A 26,943-nucleotide genomic window follows, 5' to 3' on the forward strand; every position below is an offset into this window, starting at 1 on the left:
ACAAATCCTGAGCTCTGATACCATGTCAGAATTGGTGCAGCAATGGAAGCATAAACATGTGCTGAAATAAATTGCAACACAAGACAAAAGAAAAGAAAAAGATAACACAATATAGATGAGAACTCAGATGTATACTCGGGAAATGGAATCCATATACCAAGACATGAGACAATATAGATACAATGTGAGTCACCGGTTGTGGAGGCACTGGCACTTGCTCCCTGGACTGTTCAGTGATGAATGAATGAATGAATGAGGAGGGAGCCTGACAATAAATAGGGCAAATAAATGCCTAAAATATCGGCCAACATTAAATGCTGGCCGACTGGCTGCAAATAATGCCCAAACCTCAATAAATAATGACAAATAAAAGGCCTAAATAATCTATGTGCTCAGCTTGCTGAGCCACAAGTCAAGACTCAACCATGAGCTGACTAATCTGCTAACACATCCCTACTAGCAATCAACACGTCATCCATATCTAAAATCAATGTAACAAGTTTCACATCTGCTGTCTTCTTGGTATATAAGCAGTGATTCACTTGACTCCTTTTGAATTCTTGAGATTGCATGAATGTATCAAACTTATGATACCATTTATGAGGTGCCTATTTCAGCCCATACAAGCTTTTGTTGAGTTTACATACCATCTTTTCCTTCCCCTTTGCCACAATCTTCTGACTGTTGCATATATATGTCCTCATGTAGATCACCATGCATGAAAGCAGTCTTCACATCCATTTGTATGAGCTCCATACCCTCACATGCAATATGGTCTGCAAAGTAGTCATCTTGACTATAGGAGAGAAGATCTCATCAAAATCAGTCCCATGTTTTTGCTTGTACCCCTTTGCAACAAGACGTGCTTTGTACTTTGGCGAGGAACCAGAAGTGACCTTCATCTTGTAAACTCATTTGCATGGTAGGACTTTCTGCCCCTTGGACAAATGCACCAAATCCCAAGTGCCATTCTTCTTTAGAGATTCCATCTCTGACAGCATAGTTTTATGCCATTTCTTGCTATCCTCTTTGTCCATTGCTTCCTTAAAGTATGATGGCTCACCATAGTTTGTCAACATGGCATAATCAACAACATAATTTGCACCAGGAACAAACCTATCCGGCTGTTTTGTATTTCTAGTCGATCTACAAACCCAGTGATAAATGTTTGCTGGCTGTTCAATCAGTAAATGTGCATTAATAGCTTGCTGTTCAAATGGTTTAGCATGCTTTCCTGCTTGTTCCAGTTGTTCTAATGGCATATTTTCTTGCTAAAACTATGGTATATCATGGGCAACTTCTTGTTGATCAATTTCAGTAGCATTCCTTGCATTTATAGGGTCATTTACAATAGGTATTTATTGCTGTATAGTGGGCATTTTTTGTTGTCCTACAAGTATCTCTTCTTGGAACATAACCTTTGTAACTTTCTCAGTCTTTTCGGGCTGTTTATGCATGCGATCTTCCTAGAAGATAACGTCATTGTTGCGTACAATTTTCATTTTCTCAGGATTCCATAATCTATATTCTGTTTCACCCTCGTCACTATATCTTAGGAAAATGCATTTATAGGACTTTGGCTCCAATTTGCTGCACTGTTTCTTGCGCATGTGCACAAATGTGTCGTAGCCTAACACTCCAAGTGTGCATACGAAGGTGGCTTGCTTGACCACACTTCTCGAGGGACTCTCCTTCCTAAAGACCTGTTCCGTGACCGATTTATCAAGTGTATGGCTGTCATAACAGCCTTTGCCCAAAATCCATGGGGTAATGTAGTATGAGACAGTATGGTACGGACCTTCTCTTGAATAGTCCTATTCATATACTTTGCAACACCGTTTTGAGGCGGATTGAGGGGCAGTGAGCTTCCTCTTTATCCCTTTGTTATCACAAAAGGCCTGGAAGGCATTTGACACATATTTCCCACTAGCTCTTCTTGAGTTGGGGTACATGCCTCACATTATGCGGTGAACACCGAACCATGCTGAAATGCCAACTGCACATTGCCAATCCTTGCAATGTCATATGCATAGTTGTTCCCCAAGTGGACAATACCATGTCTACCACCATTGTAGTCAAAAAGCCACTTACAGTGTGGTGTCACATGGAATGGAGCACCTAAATCAAGAATCCAAGTGTGAATGTCATCATCAAAATCTGCAATTAATGATTGTGCGCTAAAAGAAGAAGCAAGGAGTACAACATGCCATTGTCACTCTCATGATTGACTACATTGACTTCTTGTATCTTCACACTACTCTTCTTTGCTTGTTGGCTATTCTTTTTCTTATCTTTGCTATCATTGGTGCTTTTGCCCTTGCCCTTCTTTTTCTTCCACTTAAAGCAATCCCACTTGAAGTGCCCTTTCTTGTCACAATGTTGGCACTCTACATCTTTTCCACGAGACTTGCCATGTGCTTTGTTTTCAAACTCGCTTTTCTGCTAGGATCTGCCTCTAGTATGCAGTGCATTGGAAGACTTGCTTGCTGAATTATTTTGCTATTTAGCTCTTCCATGAGTAAAGAGCTCTCTACATGTGAATATAACACAAAGTGCATAGCAAAAATGTTGCCTTGAATTCTTCATCAATGTTGAACTGCAAAGCAACTAGCTGGCTGAAAATAGAGTTAGACTCATTCAAATGTACTGACATGGTTGTACCTTCCTTCATACAAAGGTCCATCAATTTCTTCAACCAGTAAACCTTGCTTGCTGCACTTTTTTGAGCATATAACTTCTCAAGTCTTTGCCACATATCATAAGTAGAATTCAATTTCTCTATGTTAAATAGTGTAGTGTCAGACATTGAAAGCTCTATGGTAGAGTTTGCAAGCTCATCTAACTCATCCTACTCGTCTTGTTCCACAATTGGTGTTTTTACCCCTTCTTTCTTTATGGGCTTCACCTGTTTCTTCTTCACCCACACAGCAAAGTTGTGTGCACCCTCTACTTTCTTGATGTGCAAAAGATTGCTACTATCACTGCTACGAGCCATGATTTACAGCCCAAAAGTGACTCAAAAGTCAACAAATACAATCCCAACTGTCACACAAATGACCAAGGTACAAAATAAGTATCAATCAACAATGAAAAAACCAAGTGATTGCAGAAATTTCAGATCAGCAAATCAATTTGGAGAGTCACAAAATGTGTGCCACAGCACACCACAAGTAATTGCAGCTGTTCCATAGGCTAATACATCAAATTGTATGAGAAAGCCCCAAATTTTAGTTTTCGCAAATTTTACTCAGCCAAGTAAAATCTCCAAGCATACATTAGAAGCCCTAAATTTCGGGAGTGCACAATCTCTAAGATTCTTCAATTTGTGCTTGGCAGTGTGTGAGAGTCTGCAAAATTTACCAAAAGGATGAACCTTTGAAAAAAAGAAAAATGCGATTTTCACTAGGGGGAAAAAGTGTGAATTGCCGAGCTGTTGCATGTGACCTGACTTGGAAACTGTTGCCTAACCACCGAACTGTTGTGTGTGACCTGCACTGACCTGGAAGGTGTCACATGATTGCCGAACTGACCGAAATGTGACCTGGAAGCTGTCGCCTAACCTGAACTAATAGAAAATGCATGTCACCTGCTGGAAACAGGTCACGCTTGACCTGCGGACTGCTTGAGACAACTGCACGTGAGCTGTGTGTGTTGCCTTTGACCTGAAATGAAGACAACCTGCTGTTTTCTTTGCGTGGGATGAGTTGACATAGCTTGAACAGACTTTGGGAAGCGTGCTTAGGATAACCGATGCCTTGATACGAGTTTGAAATAAGCGATACATAATTGAGATGCAATGGTTGGTGATGGTGATGGCAAATAGAGAGAAAAACGTGAGCAGCATTAGAGAGTAGTAGAGTGAGAGAGATGTACGATGTGTGGGTATAATAGAGTGTATCTCTTTTAGGTTTTTGAGATAGATATATAAAAGTACAAGTGCTAAGGGTGCGATCATACCCATGCACATAAGAAAGGCACGGTGGCTCTTTATTCCCAACAGATTTCTGCGTTCTAGTCTCTTTTCTCTCTCCTTCTTCTCTTGTGTTTATTGTCTTTTAGTCTTGTCCATATGCTTTTGCATTCGCTGCACTTTGACATGACATGACATCGAAGCAACATTGAAGGGTTGATTGATCGTGGGCAGACGTGAATGGGAGATTTCAGCACGACCAAAGTTTGCATTTTCAACATACAGAGTTTGAGGTGAACATGGAAGTGCTAGAAAGGAGTGAAGTTGCTGTTTTTTGCAGATTGTTCATGAAGGAGAAAAGGCTATGTTTTTAGCCTTTTGGAGTAGATTTTGAGTTTTCATCGCCTCCGGTGTTTGAAACACGTTTGGACGAGTGGAGGAAGCCCTAGCAGACATTGTTCATGAGTCAGAGGGGGCTGCCCTTGTTTTTGTGTAGGTTATTCAATTGACAATGCCTTCCGAGATTGACACGGAGTTTCAGGCTATTATGGACCATAAGGCCCACGTGTTATTGGCTCTTCCTTTAGATCAGAAGGTCAATGGGGAGAAATACCGCATCTGGTGGATAATGATGCTTGCCATTGTGGAGTCCTATGATTTGGCGGAGCTTGTGACCAAAGTTATAGACCATCCTATAGCTCATGATGCCTCCTTGCTTTCTACCAATGATAAAGTTGAGTTGCTCAAGGTATATGTACATTGGGATAAACTGAATGCCCGTATCCGCTCTTTTCTCTTTCTCTCTTCCACTCGAGTCATCATTGCTCATATCGAGCATTTGACTATGGCTTGGGAGATATGGCATGAGTTGGATCAAATGTATAATTGGATGATTGTTATGAAGTGGGTGTATTTGGAGGTTCAGATGTGGACTTTGAGTTGCAACAAGTCTTCTTCTATGTGGGAGCATGTCAATAAGCTTTGGTAATTGCAGATGTAGGTCTAGAATGCAGGGAAGGCGATTACCTCGGAGGACACAACAATAACTCTTCTTTTATACTTGCTGCCTTGATTTAGTGAATTTTATTTTTCCTTGATTGCTTCAGGGTGGATAGATACACTTAAGTGGAAAGAGTTGGTTCCGATGGTCTTGGACCAAGAGGAACAACTCAAAGGTCATAATGCTCCTAAGTCGGAGGTGTTGACAAGTTAATTTTCCCAATAGAAGAAGAAGAAGAAGAAGAAGAAGAAGGAGGAGGAGGAGGAGGAGGACAAGGAGACCAAGCAAGATAAAGCCAAGGAGTTGACTTGTCACATTTATGGCAAGATATGCCATTGGAAGAAGGTTGCTTCAACAAGGACAAGGACACCAAGAAGGAGAAAACTACAATGGACTCAAGAGCGGTGGTTGGCTCCTTCATGGGCAGCCTTCCTCCATTTGGAGGTGATTCAGGATGCTCCTCTAATGGCCATTGATGTAGTGATGTTGGCCTCTCAGTCTTGTGAGTTGATTGTGGAATCTAGATAGTGGCGCTTTCCGCTACATGACTCCTTCAAATGATATTGCCCATATGCATCTGATGGATGGGCAAATTCTCAGAGGTGATAGCTCTTCAGTCCCGACCAAAGGAAAATGTGATATTGCAAAACTAATTCCAAGAATCTTATGTGAATCAATGAGGATAGAGTTCCTTAAGGGAAGTTTATATCTTATGTTAATTCTTGATGATTTTAGTAGGATGACTTGGGCGTATTTCTTGGAGTTGAAGTGTGAAGCTTTCTCACACTTTTAGGACTGGTTGATCTCCGTGGAGAATAGGTATGGCAGTAAACTCAAGATTATGTGTTTTGACAAGGGAGGGGAGTTTGTCTTCCATGAGCTAGCTCGGTATTCTATAGATCATGGCATACACCAGGAGTTTGCCAACACAAACACACCTCAGGAGAATGGCATCTTGGAGCACAAGGATCACAATGTGATCGAGATGGCGTAGACTATGATGGAGCATTGGTAGACATCTTAGTGTCTATGGGTCGAAGTAGTGGCCACTGCTGTCCACATCCATAATCAATTCCCTATATTGGCCATGGTTGGTATGAAACCTTTTGAGGCTTATTTTGGTCAAAAGCTGGATGTATCTTATGTTAGGGTGTTCAAGTGTGATGCTTATTTTTGCATCCTAAAGAAAAATTGGGATAAGTTTGAGCTGGCTTTCAAAAGACGTGTGTTTGTAGGTTATAGCTTGTAGTCCCAAGGATATAGGCTTTGTGATCACGCAAACTAAAGTAATTAACATACTATTGTCATTTCATTGTAGGTATACACGAGTTGAGATGTTCAGTTCGTGGGGTTTTTAGTTGCAAAGAGGGATGTAGAGCATTCCTTCTTGGGAGATCTAGGTGATAGTTGGACATATGATCCAGTGCCTTTGGAGCCTTTGCCTATTGAGGGTCCACCATTAGTGGAGGAGGAGATTGCTTCACCACTAGATTCACCCATTGCGCCAGCCCCGATGGACATTCCAGAGACTTCGGTAGAGGGAGAGCGGCGAGGGGAGTATTAGCCTTCTCCTCATTGGACACGTGATACACTGTGATTCTGGGATTGAGGGAGTTCTTGAGGAGTGTAGCCGTAGGATGGCTTGTGATGGTCTCGGAGGAACCAAGCACACTCCACCAAGCTTGTTTGTACTAACTATTGTTTGATGTATGGTGCCATGCAGGATAGAGAGTCCACCTTCGTGAAGAAGGCTTTATAGTCTAAGCATTGAAAGAAGGCTAAGGAGCAAGAGCTGGATGTGATTGAGTAGAATGACACTTGGGATCTTGTGCCTTGGCTCGCTCATAAGAAGGTGATTGGTATCAAATGGTCTTTAAGATCAAGTATCATAGTGATAGCACTTTGGATAAGCACAAGGTGCGGCTCATTGCAAAGGGCTTCAAACAACAGCCAGGGTTGATTTCCATGACACCTTTGCACCTACATCTTGGATGGCTACCATTAGAGCTGCCATAGGAGATGGTTGTTTTATCAACTTCATATGAAGTCTGCTTTCCTTAATGGAGATTTGAAGGAGATCTTTTGAGTGCACAACGGAGAAGGAACTCGAACAACACAGAGGAAGAGAGAGAGACAATCTGCAAGTGAAGAAAAAGAGAAACCTGCACTAAACAAGGAACAAATGCTGAATACAGGAGGAGGATTGACTAGTCCCTCCATGCATCCCACAGCGTCAATGAGGGCACCAAATGAGGCTGATGATGGTGGTAGTACTGGAGATGGAGGAAGATGACGGAGTTGGAGTGTGCACTTACTGGAGAGGAAGAAAATTGAATGAGATGATCTGCGAAGTGTGGGATGGGTAGGCTATAAATACCCATAAATACCCTAAACTAGCCGACTTGCATTAATAAATGCCATAAATACTAGCCAACCAACATTTACTGCTGGTCGCACTAGAAAAATGCCAAAAAAAAAAGACAACGGACCACAGAAAAATCCTGATGGTAAGGACAATGTTTGACAGGTGTGGATAGCTTGGGAAATGCAGAAACTGCCCATGGAAAACACACTGGAATTGATAAACAAAAGAAATGCACCCAGATTGTCACTCTAGAACGAGTAGTCTTCCCCATCAAAACACATGACAGACTTGACAAACATGATTGCTAACACCCCTTCTTAGATCCTGGATGTGGCGGAAGGCCAAGGGAGAATCGGATCCTGGGGTGGCAAGAGGAATCCAATGTCGATGAAGTTTGTCGATGAAGATTGCTGATGAAGAAGCTCCTCATGATCCTAGGAAACCCCTTTGAAAGACTAGGGGCTAGGGAATCCATAGGGAATCCACAACCGCATCTCCAAGATCACCCCCCTCTGGAAGGGATGGGTGTACGAGGGAACCATTGGAGGAGAGGGTGGGGGATTTGAAGGAATCTATGGAAAAGATGGTGCACAAGCGGGAATGGGTGTAGCAATAAACAATTGCCTTGGAGGACCCTGCATAAGAGAAGGGGAATGGAGCATGTAAAGCCCACTCTCCTGCCAACTTGTTGCAATAACAGCCCCTATATAAGAATCCTCAATACAAATGGCTTGCTCAGTGAAGATAACTCGAGTACCAAGCCTAGTAAAGCCATAAATTGAGAGAAGTGGAAATCCCAAGTCCAGAACATAAAGAGCTTGTAAAAGGGAGCTTAAGGCACAATCAAGAAATAAAGGCAAAGTGCCAATACCACAAATAGTCACCGATACAATGTCACCAACATTGATAGAACCCTTAGAAGGGCATAGATTCTACAACAAATCACCTCGTGGAGTCGTATGATTGGAAGCTCCATATCAATCAGCCAAGGCCTCTCAGAAGATGAGGCAACCATTGAAGAAGGCTCCTCCAAGTCAACATAATGAAGGAACAGTAACTCATGGTTAACCGTTGGAGTAGAGATAGAGGCTTGGATGTTTTAGTTCCATTCTTCGCTCCCGGACGAAGGTGAGGGTACTTCTTCCAATATTTCTCCTTTGGATGTGTCTCCTTCCCACAGTATGGGCATTTAGGCTTCTCAGAATTGGAGTCATACTTTGAAGAAATCTCCTGGCTTTTAGCCTTGGACGTCCCTTTCTTTTTCCCTCCCCCTCTCGAACCTCCAACAAAAGCTTTGGTGAAGGTGGATCCACTGGCAACCTCACGTGCTCTTCATGCTCCAAAACAAGTGGGGCAAGCTCCTCCCATAGAAGCTTCTCATGGGTCCTTGATGTAAGAAGGCTGTTGTAGAAGACATCAGACTGGGGAGATGGCAACTAAGCCAAAAGAATCATAGCCATATCCTTTGATGAGATCATCCTACCAAGGGATGCAAGTTCAACCCTCGTGTCCTCCAACTTGTTGATATGATCCTTCATGGAAGGAGAATCATCAACAGTAAGTCAAAAGAATCATAGCCATATCCTCTGAAGAGATCATCCTACCAAGGGATGCAAGTTCAACCCTCATGTCCTCCAACCTGTTGATATGATCCTTCATGGAAGGAGAATCATCAACAACGAGCATTTGTAATTTCTTCTCAAGAGTAATCCAATGGGCAGCTGTCTTCTAATGGTACAAAGAAGCAAGCTTTGTCCACACTTGCATTGCTTTCTGGCCGCAACCTGTGCACATGCACTGTTGGGATAAAGGCTCGGTTTAACCTCCATGTATAGTACACGCACATTGTACATGTGAATGCACCATTATGTGCCTTAAGTATAAATACATTTTATTCTTTGTGTACCAACACATTGTTGACACACTCTTACGCTAACTCCTCCTCGAACTTCCATCTCTCTCAGTTAAGCTCACCCAACAATTGGTATCAAAGCGTCCGGTTTTGCACGCTTTCCAAGATCTGACGGGATCAGCTGACTCATTGATGAACAGTAGCAGACAGTTTTTGGCGTCTAGTGTGTCGGATAGCTGACGCGGCGGGTAGACACAATGGTCGCATGATGAACGATGATTGACAGGCGACGACAAGTTGATGACGGGCAAGCGCAATTGGTGGATGGCGTGAGATAGGCGCGGATAATCAGACAGGCGCCGCGTGAGGCTACAATACGTATGTCGAGACTGGCAATGGAAGACGGGGCGGACGCCAGGTGCACGGTTGTGACCCAGGCCGGCGGGTCAACGGACCCCCCTCCTCGTCATATTTTTTTTTTCTAAAAATCAGGTTTTTCTTTAAAAAATCCCTTTTATCCTCTTTCCTTTGACAACGTTCATGCATGGAAGCACAATTTCCAGATTTGTGCAAATCTGGCCTGGAAAAATTGAGGCTTCTCCCAGATTTGACATTGCTTATGCACGTCAATGATTTTGAAGTTAGGAATTGCCGACATTGCCTCAATTAATTTGGGGATTTTGCCAAATTAGTCATAATTTTGCTCATTTGAGCAAAATTTCTTGACATTGGATCCCAGAAATTTGGGGCTTTTCATGTATTGGCAAAGTTTTGATCAGCTGGGTTAGATTGGCTGACACTTACGCAATTTTGGACTTGAAATTTTGGGGATTTGCGCAAAATTTGGTAAGTTTCTGCATTTTTTACGTGTGGTGGCTGGTTCAGCTTTTTTACGTACAAACAACAGAGATTTATTTCTGGCTGAGAAAGAACAGCAGCGTACTTTGGTAAGTTTCTGCATTTTTTACGTACAAACAACAGAGATTTATTTCTGGCTGAGAAAGAACAGCAGCGTACTTTGCTGGTTCAGCTTGTGCTTCTGCAGTTTAGTGCATTTACTCTTGCGTTAGTGATAAAAAGGCTGCAACTTCTTCCAGTTCAGACATCAAGAGTTTGATGGAAATCAAACGGTTTGATGGTCATGGCTTTGACCTTTGGAAGGGCCGTATGCAAGGCATTTTGTTTCTAAAAGATTGCGAGTATGCTTTGTAGGAAGATAAACCCGCACTAATGTCTGATGCAGATTGGGCCAGAGTAAATAAAAAGGATGTGGCTTACATAAAGATGGGTGTCACTGATGACATTTTGATAGACATTAAGGGCTTAGATACATGTTATGCAATATGGGAAAGCTGGAAACTACCTATGAGATCACTACACCTGTTAATCAGGTGCATTTAATGCACAAGTTGGTGAATATACGACTGGATGAGTCAAAGCCTACAGTTGAGCACTTGAGTGCATTTACAGGGATTCTAAATCAGCTCAAATATGCAAATTTGGACTTTGATGATAAGTTGAGGGTGATCTTTTTGATCATGACATTGCCCGACTCTTGGGAGACCTTGGTGGTTTCACTCAGCAATAACCCCAATCTCTCATATGAGAATGAAGAAATTAGAAATATGTCTAGTGGAGAAGGCAACAACTTAGCTTATAATGTAAGAGGCAGGGTTGAAAAGAAAAATGCAAATGCAGGACAAAGAAGCATGAGCAAGAGCAAAGGAAAGGAAAAGAGTGACATTACTTGCTATCACTGTGGTCGGAAGAGCCACAAGAAATGTGATTGCAGGTATTATAAAAAGGATTAAGAGAGAAAGAAGAATGTAGGAGATAAAAAGAAGAAGGAAGATAAGACAGATGCATTTGAGGCAACCAAAGGCAAAGAAAAGGCCAATGTGGCCTCTAGTGTGGTCATAGAAGAGCTTTCAGATATAGAGGCTAATGTATTATGTGTAGTTGATTATGATGCCCTTGTATGTCACATGCAAGATATGCAGATTACCAAGGCTGATGTGATTGATGCACTTTTGTCAGTGGATGATGGTGTCACTCAGACTTAGATTGTAGACTTTGGTGCCTCTTTCCATGTAACTCCTTACTTGGAGTGTTTTGCTATGTTCAATGCAGGCAGTTATGGAAAGGTGTATCTTGGAAATAACCATGCTTGCAACATTGATGAGATTGGCATTGTACACTTGTCTTTAGACAATGGTTAAGTGTTTGTGTTGAAAGATGTCAGATATGTGCTTGGCATTAAAAAGAGTTTACTATTTGTTGGTCAGCTTGACTTGCATGGCTACACCACATTGTTTGGTGGTGGCTTGTGAAAGTAAAAAATGGTTCCATGCTGATTGCAAAAGGAACCAAGAAGGGCACTTTGTATTGTTTGCACTATAAAGCCTTGAATGGCAAGTTTCTCGCAGTTGCTGAAATTTGCAGCCACTTGGAGTTATGGCATACGAGATTAGGCCATATGAGCCAAAAAGGACTTGATGTCCTTACCTCTCTGAAGAGGGTTGATGGAAAAGGGTCTAAACTTGACTTTTGTAAGGAGTGTCAATTTGGAAAGCAAATAAAAAATTCCTTTTACTATGGTGTCTCTCGTAAGTCCAATGTCTTGGACTTAGTCCATTCTGATGTATGTAGTATGCTCGTGAAATCATTGGGTGGTGTTGCATATTTTATCTCCTTTATTGATGACTGTTCCATGAAGATTTGGATATACTCCTTGAAAAAGAAAAGTGAAGTGTTTGCTGTTTTTAAAACTTTTCATGCATTTGTGACCACTCAGGCAGCTAGAAAGCTGAAATGCTTGAGAACTGATAATGGGGTTGAGTTCACATCAACTGAATTCAAGTTCTTTTGTTACTTGCATGGTATTAAGAGGGAGCTTACAACCCCTTACAACCCTTCTTCAAATGGGGTGGCTGAAAGATATAATAGGACTTTATGTGAAAGAGTGCGGTGCATGCTATCCACTGCTAATCTCCCTCATGAATTTTGGGGGGAGGTACTCAAAACCGCGGTTCACATTTGCAACTGCTCTCCAAACAGGTCCTTAAATAATGGCATCCCTGAGGAGGTTTTGTCTGGCAAATCGGCCTCATATGACCATTTACGCATATTTGGCTATGATGCTTTTGCGCATGTTAGGGATGAGCTGAGGAACAAACTTGACCCAAAATCCACCAAAGGCATTTTCATGGGCTATGGTGATGAGGGTGAATTTGGCTACAGAGTGTGGTTACCTCAGTCCAAGAAAATTATTTGTAGCCGTAATGTTGTGTTTAATGAGGCAAAATTGTTGAAAGGTACTTTAGTCTCTAATGAAGATATGAAAAAGGTGAAATTTCAGTGTGTGCAGCCACCTATTACTTCAGAAAATGACCCTCATGGTGCTGTACCACAGGCTGAAACTAATGATCAGCCGGTTATATTTGAGCCACATGATGATGGACAGCAAATAGCATCATAAGGAGGTCACAGACAGCACAATAGGCTTGCTGATTATGAAAATGCAGGTGCTGGTAATGAAAATGAAGGTGCTGTATAGCATGAACAGCATGCTGAAAATGGCTTACAATAGCCAATAAATGTTGAAAATAATATACCTCCAGATGTAGACCCAATTCTTGAAAATGTTAAACATAGGGTACGCCGGTCTACATGCGTAAGAAGGCAACCACATAGGTTTGACCCCTCCTTGCATTATGTGTTGCTTACAGATGAGGGTGTGTCAGAGTGCAGCGATACGGAAACGTAGGACAAAGACTGAGAGAGAGTAAACACAGAGAGAAGAGAGAGAGAGAAGAGAGAGAGAGAAAAGGAGACAGTGTAAACACAGAAAATTTGCGGTGTAGTATGCTGTATAAGAGTGCAGAAATAAACAAGGGGGCAGAGGAAATATCTGCGTATGTCTCCGACTTGATGACCTCGATCTCCCTCAGCTCGAGCACAGTCTGTCTCAGCCAACATATCTCAAGATCAGAATCTGAATAATCAATAATGTTGAAGTGTGCCACGAAACCGGCTATAAATAGCGGAAAAATAGGAAATGACTGCAGCAGGTTGGCTACATTTGATGCAACCGATTGCAGTAAAAACTGTCTGATTGTAGTAACCTGTCCGACTGCAGGTGTTGACGTGGCACTGACGTCCCCATTGTCCAGGAAATGACTGGCTAACACCCCCTCTCAGATCCTGGACGGGTCAAAAGACTGAGGGATCTGGAATGTTGCTGAAGAAGAGCCTGGGGAAGCACCTTCGTTAACAAATCTGCAAGATTATCCTCTGTCTTGCAGTACTCCACATCAATGGTCCCATCCAGAAGCTTCTCTCGAATGAAGACAATCCTTCTTCTAGTGACCGGTCTTTCCACAAATATGGCAAGTCGATTCCTTCTCCTTGTCATTCTTGGATTTGTTGTCCTCCTCCTTCTTTTCGTTCTTCCCCTTCTTCTGAGAGGCTTGACCAACCAATATCTTTGATTTGGAAGCATTCTGTCCCTTCAATTGTTCCTCCTGGTCCAAGACCATAGGAACCAACTCTTCCCACTGAAGAGTCGACTCCCGCCTTGATGCAATAAGAGCGGAACAAAAAGTACCGAATTGTGGCGGCAACTGGAATAGTAAAGTGATCGCCATGTCTTTGAAGGAAATAGGCTTCCCCGCATTTTGAACCTGCATCTGAAGCTGTCGAAGCTTGTTGATGTGTTCTCGAAGCGAAGAAGACTTATTCATGGACAAAGTTCGCATCTGCACCTCCAAAGAAACCCTCTTCATCAGGGTCATCTGGTTGTACATCTGGTCAGATCTCACAAGCCATTGCCAAGTGCTTGATGTGAGCTATTACGGCTGTGGTGCAAGACAGAAACAAAAAAGATCGAATCCTGGCATTTAGTTTGTCCCAATGAGATTGGGCCTTGGTCAACTCCGCACGAGCATTGGAAGAGAGTTTGGACTCATCCCTCACCGAGGGCTTGTTAATCTCCTTCATCACTAGTTCCGCCAAATCATAAGGCTCTAAAATGGCCATCATCATCACCCGCTACATGCGATAATTGTCACCATCAAGCTTTTGATCCGATGGAAGAGCCAGTAGGATAGGCATCTTCTTGTCCATGATCGCCTGGAACTCCAAATCAGTCTCTGTAGACATGTTAACCTGCAATACCTGCACAAACGCTAAAGCAGTCCCCTCTGACTGTGAAAACGCAGCCTTCTAGGGCTGATTCCTCCGCTGCCCAAACCTTCTTCACCCGCCGGAGGCGATGAAAAGGTAATATCTGCAATGGAAGGCCTCAAATGCAGCCTTCCTCCCCTTCGAATAGCAATAACCTGCAACAAATTCACCGATTAGACTCCTTTTCGGCACGCCCATGCTCGCTTCAGCCTTGATCTGATGCGCAGCCCTCCTGCTCGCCCTTGAATCCTGGAAACGCAGCCTTGTGTCGCGCTGAAATCTCCTCTTCAAATAGGTTCAACCCTTAGTTCATCTTCACCGCTCTGATACCATGTCAGAGTGCAACGATGCGGAAGCGTAGGACAAAGACTGAGAGAGAGTGAACACAGAGAGAAGAGAGAGAGAGAGAAAAGGAGACAGTGTAAATGTAGAAAATCTGTGGTGTAGTTTGCTGTATAAGAGTGTAGAAATACAAAAGGGGACAGAGGAAATATCTGCATATGCCTCCGACTTGATGACCTCCATCTTCGTCAGCTTGAGCACAGTCTGTCTCAGCCAACAAATCTCAAGATCAGAATCTGAATAATGAATGATGTTGAAGTGTGCCACAAAACCGGCTATAAATAGCCGAAAAATAGGAAATAACTACAACAGGTTGGTTGCATTAAATGCAGCCGACTGCAGTAAAAACTGTCCGATTGCAGAAACCTGTCCGACTGTAGGTACTGACGTGGCACCTGCTGACGTGGCATTGATGTCCGCATTGTCCAGGAAATGACTGGCTAATAGGGTGAGCCTCTTATATACAAAAAGGCTAAGTCATGTGAATTTAGCAGTAAGTGGGAGCTAGCTATGTAGGAAGAGATTAAATCTCTATATGCAAATGATACTTGGGAATTTGTGTCTCTGCCCAAGGGAAGGAAGCCACTTCCAAATAAATGGGTGTACAAAGTAAAGACAGTTGATGGGAAACCCAAGTACAAAGCAAGGCTGGTTGCCAAAGGGTATGATCAAAAGGAATGGATTGACTTCCAAGAGGTCTTTTCACCTATTGTGAAGATGACCACTATACGTGTGCTTTTTGCTCTCATTGCTGTTTTAGATTTAGAGCTGTATCAAAGGAAGGGATTGACTTCCAAGAGGTCTTTTCAGCTGTTGTGAAGATGACCACTATACGTGTGCTTTTCGCTGTCATTGCTGTTTTAGATTTAGAGTTGATGTAAAAACAACTTTCTTGCATGGTGACATTGATGAGGAAATCTACATGAAATAGCCCAAGGGCTTTGTAGTTCCTAGAAAAGAGCAGATGGTGTGTAAGCTAAAACACAGCTTGTATGGGCTGAAGCAAGCACCACGGTAGTGGCACAAAAAGTTTGACACTTTTATGCTATCTCATGAGTTTACATGCAGCCATGCAGATCATTGCTTGTACATGAAAAAGGATACAAATGGCAGCCCCATCATACTTGTTTTGTGTGTGGATGATATGTTGCTAGCTGGGAAAAGAAAGACTAGCTTGGATGCTCTCTAAAATCAGCTGAAATCAGCCTTCTCCATGAAAGATTTGGGGAATGCAGAGCATATTTTGGGCATGAGGATTCGTGGAGATAGAATGCAGAAATTTCTGCTTTTATCTCAAGAAAAGTACATTGAAAAGGTATAGACAGATTTAACACGGCTGAAGCTAAGCCTTGTGGGGTACCCTTACCTCCTTACCTTAAGCTTAGCAAAGCCAACAGCCCAAAAGATGACGTGGAAGCAAATGCTATGAAAGGAGTCCCTTATGCATCAGCTTGTGGCTCTCTTATGTATACTATGGTTGCTACTCATCCACACATTGCTCATGCAGTGGGAGTTGTTAGTAGGTTTATGTCAAATCCTAGCAAAACACATTGGAAGGCTATCAAGTATATTCTTCGATACCTAAAAGGTACACAAAGAAAATGTATTTGCTATGGGCAGGGTACACATAGTTTGCAGGGTTATTGTGATGCAGACATGGCAGGTGACTTGGACACTCGTAGGTCCACCAGCGGGTATGTCTTCATAGTTGCTGGTGGGGCTGTGTCTTGGTGCTCCAGGTTACAGAACATCGTTGCACTCAGTACCACTGAAGCTGAATACATATCAGCTACTGAAGCTTCTAAGGAAGCTATATGGTTGAGCAGACTTGCAAAGGATCTCGGCATGTCTATGGGTGCTGTAGTTTTAGGATATGATAGCCAAAGTGCTATGTATCTGGCTAAGAATGCCATGTATCATTCATGCACAAAGCATATAGATGTGCGATATCACTTCATCGGAAAAATTCTGGAAGATGGTCAAATCACATTGACCAAGATCAAAATACAAGACAACCCTGTAGATGTTCTCACTAAAAGTCTAAGTAAAGCTTAGTATGAGCATTGCATACAACTAGTGGGAGTTGGTTAGAGGTTCACATCGGACCTTTAAGTGGGAGGTTGTTGGGATAAAGGCCCGGTTTAACCTCCGTGTATAGTACATGCACATTGTACACGTGAATGCACCCTTATGTGCCCTAAGTATAAATACATTTTATTCTTTGTGTACCGACACATTGTTGACACACTCTCACGCTCACTCCTCCTCGAACTTCCATCTCTCTTAGCTAAGCTCACCCAACATGCACTAGGATAGAATTATGTAAGCTCATCAAGAGGAAAGATTGGGCTCTAGAGTTGAGCCGATCCCATAAGGCTGCATGATCCATTGATGATCCGACTGTGAGATCCTCCACTGGACGAGGAATAAGGTGGATAACAAACTCCCAAAGATCAAAGGTATCAAGGATACACTCCACGTTACGGAGTAGTTGGAACCATCAAGTTGGTCTTCTTTGGGCAAAGAAGGGAGTATATGCACTTATATTGAGGGTGCCATGCATGGCATATGAAGGCTAGTAGAATGGGCCTTCTGTGAAATATGGAGAGAACGGGGAGGAAAGGGATCCCATGCAAATGGGCTAGGTGATCATCGTTTGTCGTATGAACTAGCACGGAAATCTGTGTCTCTCAGAGGAAGGGATAGAGATCTCATCCTTTGAGTTAGCAAAGAATTGGTGATAAGATATCTTTGTATATACATGCAAACGCCTACAAAAAGTTGCATTTGGCTATGGATAGCCCCGAAACAAGAGGAATCGGCCACAGGATGCTGAGATCTCAATGTAGAAGGTTCATCCGAGGGAAGTAAACTGTTGTTTGCCAAGAAATAGCTGCAAAAACACAAAACGCTGTAGAAGATCTTATCGCTTGACGGTAGAAGCAGTCATCTGGCCAAGGGAACTGTCACCTGCAGGTACAAGCCTGTGTTTTCAGCAAAACATTGATCAGACATTGTTGCTTGGCATTGTAGAAGGTCGCCTCTACACTAGGATAGTCGATTGGTGGTAGAAGGTGGACGCTTGGCACAGAAAGTTGACGCCTAAATGCCAGATGATGTCTCCTCTGCACAGATACTCCACAAAAGGTTGCGTTTGCAGCAAACAAAGATGTGGCCTCCATTCAAAGAATTAGGTACTCAGTGTCTCTCTTAGACAATGATACCATGCTCTGATACCATGTGAGTGCGCAATGGAAGAAGGAACTCGAACATAGAGAAAGAGAGAGAGATAATGTGCAAGAGAAGAAAAAGAGAAACCTGCATTGAACAAGGAACAAATGTTGAATATAGGAGGATTGATCAGTCCCTCCATGCAGCCCACAACATCAGTGAGGGTATCAGATCAGGCTGATGATGATGGCGGTACCAGAGATGGAGGAAGATGACGTAGTCGAAGTGTGCACCTAGTGGACAGGAAGAAATCTGAATGAGATGATTTGCTAAGTGTGGGATGGGCAGGCTATAAATAGCCATAAATGCCCTAAATTGGCCGACCTGCAGCAATAAATGTCATAAATATTGGCTGATTAATATTTAATGCTAGTCACATAGGGAAAATGCTAGAAAAAAAAAGACAGGTGGCCACAAAAAAATTTGATTGACAAGGACAATGTTCGGTAGATGTGGACAGCTTGGGAAATACAAAAACTGCCCATGGAAAACACACTGGAACTTAATAAACAAAAGAAATGCACCTAGGTAGCCACTCTAGAATGAGTAGCCTCCCCCATTAAAACACATGACGGACTTGTTAGAGCTCCAAAAGTCATCGTCTGACTCAGACTGAGGCTTATAGGTAGGAGATGACAAGGCATGACAAACATGATTGCTAACTGGGAATGAGAAGATAGACTCATTCCTCCAAGGGAAGTTAGGGTATCAGCGTTTCACTTCGATGCCGAGTTGTATGTCTATACCTTTGTTGGAGGGCACGCGTTGTTTGTGCTTTATGTGGATGATCTCATCTTGACAGATGACCATTCTTAGAAGGTCAAGCAAACAAAGGAGGCACTACATGAGGCACTACATGAGGTGTTTGAGATGACGGATATTATATATAGGCCTTCTCTATTTCTTTCTAGGTCACGAGATTTGTCAGATATCAAGGGAGATTTTCATCTCCACATATCAGAGTGTACGAGCTTTTGAATATGTTGAGATTGAGGGATGTAAGGCTATTTCTACTCCTATAGATCTGAATTGGAAGGCTACAACCCATGCAAATTCACCAGCGACGGATGCTACTCGCTACAAGTAGTTGATTGGGTCATTGATATGGCTCCTTAACACTCGGATTGATTTGTGTTTTCTTGTAGGTTTGGTTGTAGGGTTCTTGTATGAACCCTAGTTGGTTCATTGGGAGGCTGTTGAGGATTCTGTGGTTCTTGAGGGGGACTCCCGATCTTGGGCTTCATTATCCATCAAATATTGGCGATTTGGCTTTGGTTCTTAGCAGTTGAACGAATTTAGATTGGGCTGGAGTTGTTGACCACAAGCGGTCAATGATAGGATATTGCTTTACTTTGGGTGCAGGTGTCATCTGGTGGAGTAGCAAGCAGCAGCTCATAGTTTCCCTTTCTTCTACAAAGGCGGAGTATAGAGCGGCATCTTCTACCACATGTGGGACCGTATGGCTTTAAAGGTAACGCAAAGAGCTTGATTGTCCACCTTCACTGCGACAATGACAGTTGCATTGCTTTGGTATGGAACCTTGTGTTTCATGCTAGGTCAAAGCTCATTGAGATACAATACCATTTTATTTAGGAGAAGATCTTGGATGAGACCATTAATGTGGTATATTGTAGGACAAAGGAAAATTTGGCAGAGTTGTTTATGAAGGCGCTTTCTTAGGTCGTCCTTCGATAGCACTCCAAATCCTTGAGCCTTATGACTCGTCTAGGATTTGAGAGGGGGTGTTAGAGATTTATTCATCCCCTAGATTGGCATTGCCAGGCTACAGTTCTACAGCTAGTTCCCTTGCGCATAGTTATGCATTTCTTGTTAGTTTGGGCATTCTTCAATAGTCACTAGGTGAAGGATGACATGCACAAATTGAAAAATGGTCCAAATTTATTTCGTCTCTTGCCCTATTGCTTGACGTATTTGGAGTTTTGTTTCCTGTTTGTGGTCCTCAGCAACTCAGCAGCGGACATTAGCTCGTTTGTGGATTATGGAAAGGATGCCTTCTATGTCTGCCTTGCAATCAGATTATTCTTGCCTTTTCCATTTCCTTCAATGGACAGCTTGGTGGCATATTTGGCGTACTCCGAATGCCTTCATTTTTGATTTTGCCTCAGGCATCCATGGTCATGTGGCCCATGTTCGTGGTTTAGTGTTATGCCAGATCTCCTCTATGGTTTCAGCTGACCTGGTTCTTCTTGACATTGCTGCCCCTTGGCTGGATATTGTTCGCTCCACTCTTGATTGGTATCTGTTCTGTTTTTCTTAGCTAACCTGATGGTTTGATGTAAATATTGCTACTTAATTCAAATATCTTAACAAAAAACAAAAGAGAGAGTTTACATTAGTGATACATTAGCGTATAATCATCTGTTCTTGGGTTTTGGACAAGATGTTGTCTACGGCCACTTTAAAGTCACAACATCCTTGTCTTTTTCACTTTTTGTGTTGGATTGGTCTTTGGCACATCTGGCGGACGTGCAATACATTAATTTTTGATTCGGCCTTAGTTATCTAGGGTCATGTGAGTCGTGTTCAAGGATTGCCATTATGGCAAATTACTTCCATGGTTTCAGCTGGTGTAATCCTTCGAGAGGCAGCCACTTCATGGATGGATATCATTTGCACCGCCCGGGTTGTACCCACTTCATGATCCCCTTCTGTCCCTGTAGCCTTGGTGTTGTTTCTACCTGTCTTTCAGTGTGCTTGGTTGGCCAGAAGGCCCTTTTTAAATATTTAAATTTATTAATTCAAATTTCTTCATGTGAGAGTGAGAGAGAGAGAGAGAGAGAGAGAGAGAGAGAGAGAGAGATGAAATGTTTGCATGACCTTAGCATGTTGGTCAGAACACCAATTGCGCATCTAATTATCTCTCAATAGGACAACTTTTACGGAAACAAGAGAGCTGAAAAGTTTTACAGCTGTATGTGGATGCAGACTTTGCCTACTGTCATCCAAATCAACATTTTGTCCTTTTTGTCAGCTGAGCATTGTCTTTTCCGCTCCAAAGATTTGGAGCTGTTGAGTCAGAACCTGCTCTCAGATCCTGAGCAGGACTTCTGGGTTGGCCGTGCTGTCCAGGATCTTCTTTCAAGAGTTTCAGTTTGCAGTCCATCTATCCAAGGTGATCGTTATTCATTTGTTCTGTTTGTTTCTTCATACTATCAGTGATCTACAATGTAGTGCTGCTATATCCTGAATATGACTTTTGTTGCTCTGTCCTTAATTTAGAGGAGAATGTTCTCTTCTATGAGAAACATTATAGTCGTCCAGATTGGCTTCAGGAGTATCAAGGACACCGTCGTGTGTTGCCATGGCTATGTAAGAAAACATCTGGATCAGAGCCTGGGACTTCAGATCAGGCATGTAATCCTTCAGGAGCACGCTTGGGCAGAAACAATATAACAGTAAGAAAGGACCTCGAGGAAGACAGCATGGACACTACTAAAAGTCATGCAGACAATGAAGAATGCCTTGAAGATGATGTTCCTGGCTTGCAAACACCATGCCCCACTGAAGGACGTGAGCGAATCGCTACTACTCCTGTGGCAAGTCCCTTGCAGGGCGAAAACAAGGAGCCTTCAGAGTCTCAAGAATTAAGAGTAACTCCGTCCAAATCAGCCTTAAAATCCAACAATGCTTCAGTAGGTATGGTAGGTTCTGCATTGGATGAACTACAAGCTGGTGCTCTCCTGTTGAAAAAGAATTGGCAGGAAGCACAGCCAACTACAGCAGACATCTCTCTTCTGCGGGACTCATCAGATCCAGTCACACTCTTAAAGCTTGTTGAGCCATGGGAGATGCCAGATGATCTGGTGCTAAGCCTGATTGAAATCGGGATTCAAAAGGAGGATGGATTTTTATGGTCTGCCCAGATGATAAGCTACTGCCTCCTCCCAAAATTGATTTCTCTTCAGCAGCCTGCTTCCAGATTCCTAATTACTGCAGTGCTGCAGGCTGCAAGGGTGCATGCAAGGGCAGTGGTTGATGCTCTCCTTGTTCCTTTGGTTCTTTCCTCTGAAGGACCTAATGCAGGTCAATGTGATGCTATCAATCGCGGAATAAAAGAATGTGTGCCCACTGATTATGTTTTATCTTTTTGTGCCAAGATACTGCTTCATAGTAGACGGCAGCTATTGCCTTTCGAACTCCCCATGGCAGTTCCCTGTGATTATATTAGTAGGCCATTATTATGGTCAGAGTCTCTGTGTACAGTACTACAGACCATATTATCTAGGTCTCTGCCTTTAGATAAAGAGCTAGTAGATGGTCTGGTAGATGCATGTGAAGAGGCAGTCAACACACTGTCGAAGTCCTTAAAGTTCAGCAACTTGCTTTTGTGCTTCATATCCAACTATGGGTCGCATCTAAAGCTTCAGAAAAGTGTCCTCCAGAGAATAGTGGAGAAGACTGACACTTTCATCACTAAGTCACTGGGGTTGAAAACATTGGCTCTATGATAAAAGGCTAATCCTCGACAATGAGTGTGTGGACCTAGTCCTGGATTATGGTACATGCTTTTTGTTGAGAATGTTTTGGACTTTTTGACTTAAATGCTTGTTTTGAGCTCATGCTGTCTGTTCTTTTGTAGTAGCCCTGCACAAAATTCTGTGATGAAGATAAGAGTGCGCACTACAAGAAAACGTAAATGCTTGTTATTTGCATGCCCTGAAGTGGGCATGATTATATTTCATGTCGACTTCATATGAGGAGGTGTATTGTGATGTTTGCAAAATGCACTAGTAAACCTTTGAACAGTTATATATATATATATATGGGGGGGGGGGGTCAAAGGCAATCACCAATACTATACAGTTGCTTACTCGTTGCTATTAGATTTACCAATCAAGCCTGTTCTTGACTTGAGAACAAGAAATCGGTTGTTCGAATGGAAGTTCCAAGTTTGCAACAGTCAATAATGGAAAATATCAAGGACAAATATTTCACATCAAGAAAGTTGGGAGACTCTTTTAACAAGAGACATTTTATCCCAAATCCTTGATGTTAAGGATAGATTGGAATACATGAAACCTTAGTTGCGTTACCGAGAGAATCTTTGAAGAAGGAACCAGACAACACTCGAAATTGGGAGAAACTTTTGACAAGTAACATCTCACATCTCTGAAGTTTGTATTAATCTTTTTAGAGCAATTGGGAGAATCTTTAGATAAGTAACATCTCACATCCCAGAAGTAATGCTGAGATTAGTTTACTTGGAGACAGCATTTCGAGGCCATGTTGCAATATCTTCTAAAATGAGCCGAGTTGCTTCTGCAATTAAAAATGCATCGGGGCTTTAACTATTTCGCATTGCTTGTTTGATTTATAGCTCGAGGGATTAGTTCGCAGACCTCAGAATTCGTTTCTGTTATTAGAGGCAACAGGAAAATGGATTAGACCAGGTTACAAGTCCCCACGTTTGAGTTAAAAATTTTAGTACGGCATAAATGATCTATTTTGAGTTGTAAGTCATAAGGGTTTGGAAAGTTGAGAAAGATTTACCCACAGTCAATCTTTAGTGAACAACTTTTAACGTGTAGTGGGCTTCGAAGTATTCCTTTCCTATTGCGTACTGAGCCTCCCAAAAGACTCGTCTATGTCTATTTCATCCATACCGTACATTAAAGATATGAACTGTAGCAGATATTAAGAGGGCTTATCAGTTTACACAGAGAGACAGAGACAGAGAGAGAGAGAGAGAGAGAGAGAGAGAGAGAGAGAGAGAGACGCTACGGATTTTTTGACGACCTAACAAGTGAAAACACATGATATTCACGACGATCTGAAAAGTGACAAGAGGTTTAACGCACTAACCAGTTCTGGTGTTTAATGTGAGCTGAACGTACGACCCAACTCATAATAAGGTATTTAAACTTCTAAGCAGCTCTAGTGACATGACTCCGTAAGGCAAGACGTGACTGAATACCCGAAAATAAGGTTCAACAAATTGTTCATAATGTCGAAAAGAGCAGAAAAGGGAGCTCAAGGAGTATCGTGGGGTAGTTCAAGGAGTATCATGGTGTGGAGGGAGGAGATAAAGCCAGACCCTGCAAGAGCTAATCATGTGTGCCTTGCAAGCAATAAGGTGTATGAATGGATTGTGTTATGTATATGGGGGTGGGGGGAGGAGAGGCAGGAAGGGGTAACGGAGGATGACATAAGCCTTGTATCCTGCTGGGCCAGCTGCAGCAGCTTCACTAGTATTGAATTGATTGTAGTGGCCGGTGATGTTCTGGATGAGGTTGGAGGGGTTGAACAGCCAGTCATTACTGTTCCTGACAGGGCGCTCCTGGCCTCTCTGCTTGTACGGGTATACGTGTGCGTAGATGTCGTCGCTTAATGCATCCTCAAAGTACAGTTGTGTTGTGTCGTCAAAAACCGGGACTCGAATCTTATCATCACCATCACCATCATCCTTTGCTTGCTTACCTGCTCCTGCTTCCACTCCAGCAGCACTCACATTGTGGAATAGGCGCACCCGCACGTGGATATGCACTGTCCGGTAGGCATACCATCCTGTTCACAGCTCGAACATTAAACAACTGTAAATATAAGGAGTCTTAGCTCTGCTCCCAAGTGCACCTAGCTGGGTATAGGGAAGAACGAGGGAAAACAATCCCTTTTCCCACATGATGGGAAAATGTCAAAAACTTCTCGTGAAAGCAATAAAGCTAGTATATCTGATGATCACCCAGTCCAATAAGAGATGTAATAGTTACATGATCAACAATCAGCTGGTATAGATGAACACTGATCAGTTATAAGATGATGATAGAATACTCATAATATCTATCTATGACCTAGTATAGCATATTTGAAGATTTACTGGTTACAGCATAGCTGAAGAACAACCAATTGTGGACTCAGGATAGACTAGCAATAGCAGCTATGCGCAACAGTTATCAATGACCTAAACTTATATAGCTAGAATAAATATTGGGCTCATTATATGCAGTCATGATGCAATAACAATAACAAACTAACAAGCATTGATATTTAAATGAGCTAATATAGATGAAGGTTTAGCAATGTACCTAGTACAATTAAACATTGACCAATTGAATATGCTTGTAGCTAATGCATCGAATTGGGGCAATGCTGAGTAGATGTATGGAAGATGATTTTTGAAACATTTCCATAGAGACCAAAGGGTGACAGCCCAATTGGTTGGGAGTGTGTGAGTTGCAATGGTGCTTTGAAGTGGCCTAACGTGCCTCGCACTCTTCACCAGTATGACACTATTGAAAAAGAAAATATAATGCATGGATTTGAGCAGCAATACCTGGGTAAATGGTGTGGAAGATGAGACGACCGTGCATGTCAGTCTTTTGGTACCCACGGAGCCAGTGGAGGCCAAGGGTGGAGTCGAGGGCGGCGTCGCTGTAGGTGCCATTGGAGCTGCAGTGCCAGATGTCCACCTGGGCGTTCACCAAGGGCCGGAGAGGGGGAGGGGGATGGGGCGGACAGCGAAGAGAGATCATGCTGCCATCATCATCTGCACCACTCACATTGCTATTTATGTGCGTGCGTAGAGAAGAAGCCATGGCATCATTTTTGGCCCCCCTAGTATTGTTCTGAATCATGTTGGGAGCTGGAGTGTGTGGTGGAAGGGGAGGGACAGGCGCCATAAGCTGCATGGTGAGCTCCAATGGCAGCCCCATCAGCCCCTCCGTCACGTCCGACCTCTCTAGCCCCCTTTCATCCACCCAGTAAGGCCCTTCTACCTGCCTCACCACCGGCCCTTCTGGCTGGCCTGCAACACCACCACCAGCTATTATCATCAATGAAGATGCAGCTACCCACAGTAGCAATGTGCAGACATGCATCGATGTTCCAAGCAAGAGAGCCATCTCTCTCTCTGTCTCTCTCTCTCGCGTGCTGCCTCGCCTTATATAAGCTGCCAATATAATATTATCTGCATGCATCCACCGTAATGCCAACTTAAGCCAACCGCAAATCCACCTATAAATATAAATGAATAAATAAAATATGGAAAATATTTTACTTACATAAATTTATAAAGACCTATTTTATATAATATAATGCAAAAATATTTTACTGACATAAATTTATAATATCATCTGCATGCGTTATGCCAACCTCAAATTCACCTATAAATATATATAAATATAAATAGATGGATATAAGAAAAACATTTTACTTGCCTAAATTTATAATGTTTTCCCAATCTCAAATCGACCTATATATATATATATATATATATATATATATATCACAATTTTACTTACTCAAGCTCAAACTGTAATCCTCAAATCACACTTCTACTCTAATTAGTCGATCACCCCAAATCTTTTTATCAGATCACAATTCCTACCTGCAGCCTAATCGTCTCTCGCTCTCAATATTAAGTCTCCAACAATAGCTCTCAACTCTCACCTAGTCTTAGGAGCATGCTATTTGGTGTGCTGATGCGTTTGGTAAGAGCCTCGTGCCCGTATTATAGGCTTACATATGTTCGAGAGTCTCATGGAAACTTCCCCATGGCAAAAGCATCAAGGGCTACCAAGGAATATTAATCTTCTTTGTGCGATTCATTACGTTTTAAAAAATAGTTATTATGTATTATTATACAATTTCAAGCTGCCCTTCAAATCAGAAAAAGAAAATAATTACTATAAAATTTCAAGCTACCCTTCAAAATTTGAGAATTATTACCGATGAATGTATGAGACTTTTGGCATTATGAGCTTTGTAATGTGTTCAATTCTTCTCATTGGGTTTCATTCTAATGCTTCAAGATGCCTGAAATGCGATCTTGGAGTTCGATTTTAGCGCCGTGCAAATTTAGAGTACTTAGCTTTTTGATCCAATCGAAATTGTGCAATTTAGTTCTCTTGATTGTTGAATCTCAAAGCTCCTAAATTATTCTCAATTCTCTCCATTTTAAAGTCTCAAGACCATTATTATTCTAAGTTTTATATTTGAGACTAGACTCAGTATTATTTTACTCTTGCGATCTCAAGGCAATGCATTTCAATTTTATGGGGCCTTCTCGTGAAAAATTTCAAGAATTTGGAGTTAAATCACTC

General features: G+C 42.4%; 2 protein-coding genes across 2 annotated transcripts in view; one reads left to right on the forward strand and one right to left on the reverse strand.

The window, feature by feature from the left end:
* LOC148018018 (fanconi anemia group E protein FANCE protein) overlaps positions 1 to 22,611 on the forward strand; it is a 33,591-nt gene extending 10,980 nt beyond the window's left edge. Inside the window, exons 2-3 of the mRNA XM_087662245.1 lie at positions 20,815 to 21,017; positions 21,125 to 22,611. Coding sequence (XP_087518371.1) covers positions 20,815 to 21,017; positions 21,125 to 22,353 — 1,432 coding nt within the window. The 3' untranslated portion in view covers positions 22,354 to 22,611. The remainder of the gene's footprint in view (positions 1 to 20,814; positions 21,018 to 21,124) is intronic.
* A 1,385-nt stretch (positions 22,612 to 23,996) lies between these two features.
* Positions 23,997 to 25,719, reverse strand: LOC148018019 (uncharacterized). Its single transcript, XM_087661538.1, has 3 exons — positions 25,176 to 25,719; positions 24,372 to 24,409; positions 23,997 to 24,284 (listed from the first exon to the last, which is right to left on the reverse strand). Exons 1-3 carry the CDS (start codon positions 25,717 to 25,719, stop codon positions 23,997 to 23,999), a joined length of 870 nt encoding a protein of 289 aa, XP_087517664.1.
* Between the last annotated feature and the right edge of the window lie 1,224 nt (positions 25,720 to 26,943).

Source organism: Lygodium microphyllum, chromosome 21, assembly GCF_053477565.2.
Source record: "Lygodium microphyllum isolate KBCC chromosome 21, Lygodium_microphyllum_v1.1.10, whole genome shotgun sequence".
Lineage (NCBI taxonomy): Eukaryota > Viridiplantae > Streptophyta > Polypodiopsida > Schizaeales > Lygodiaceae > Lygodium > Lygodium microphyllum.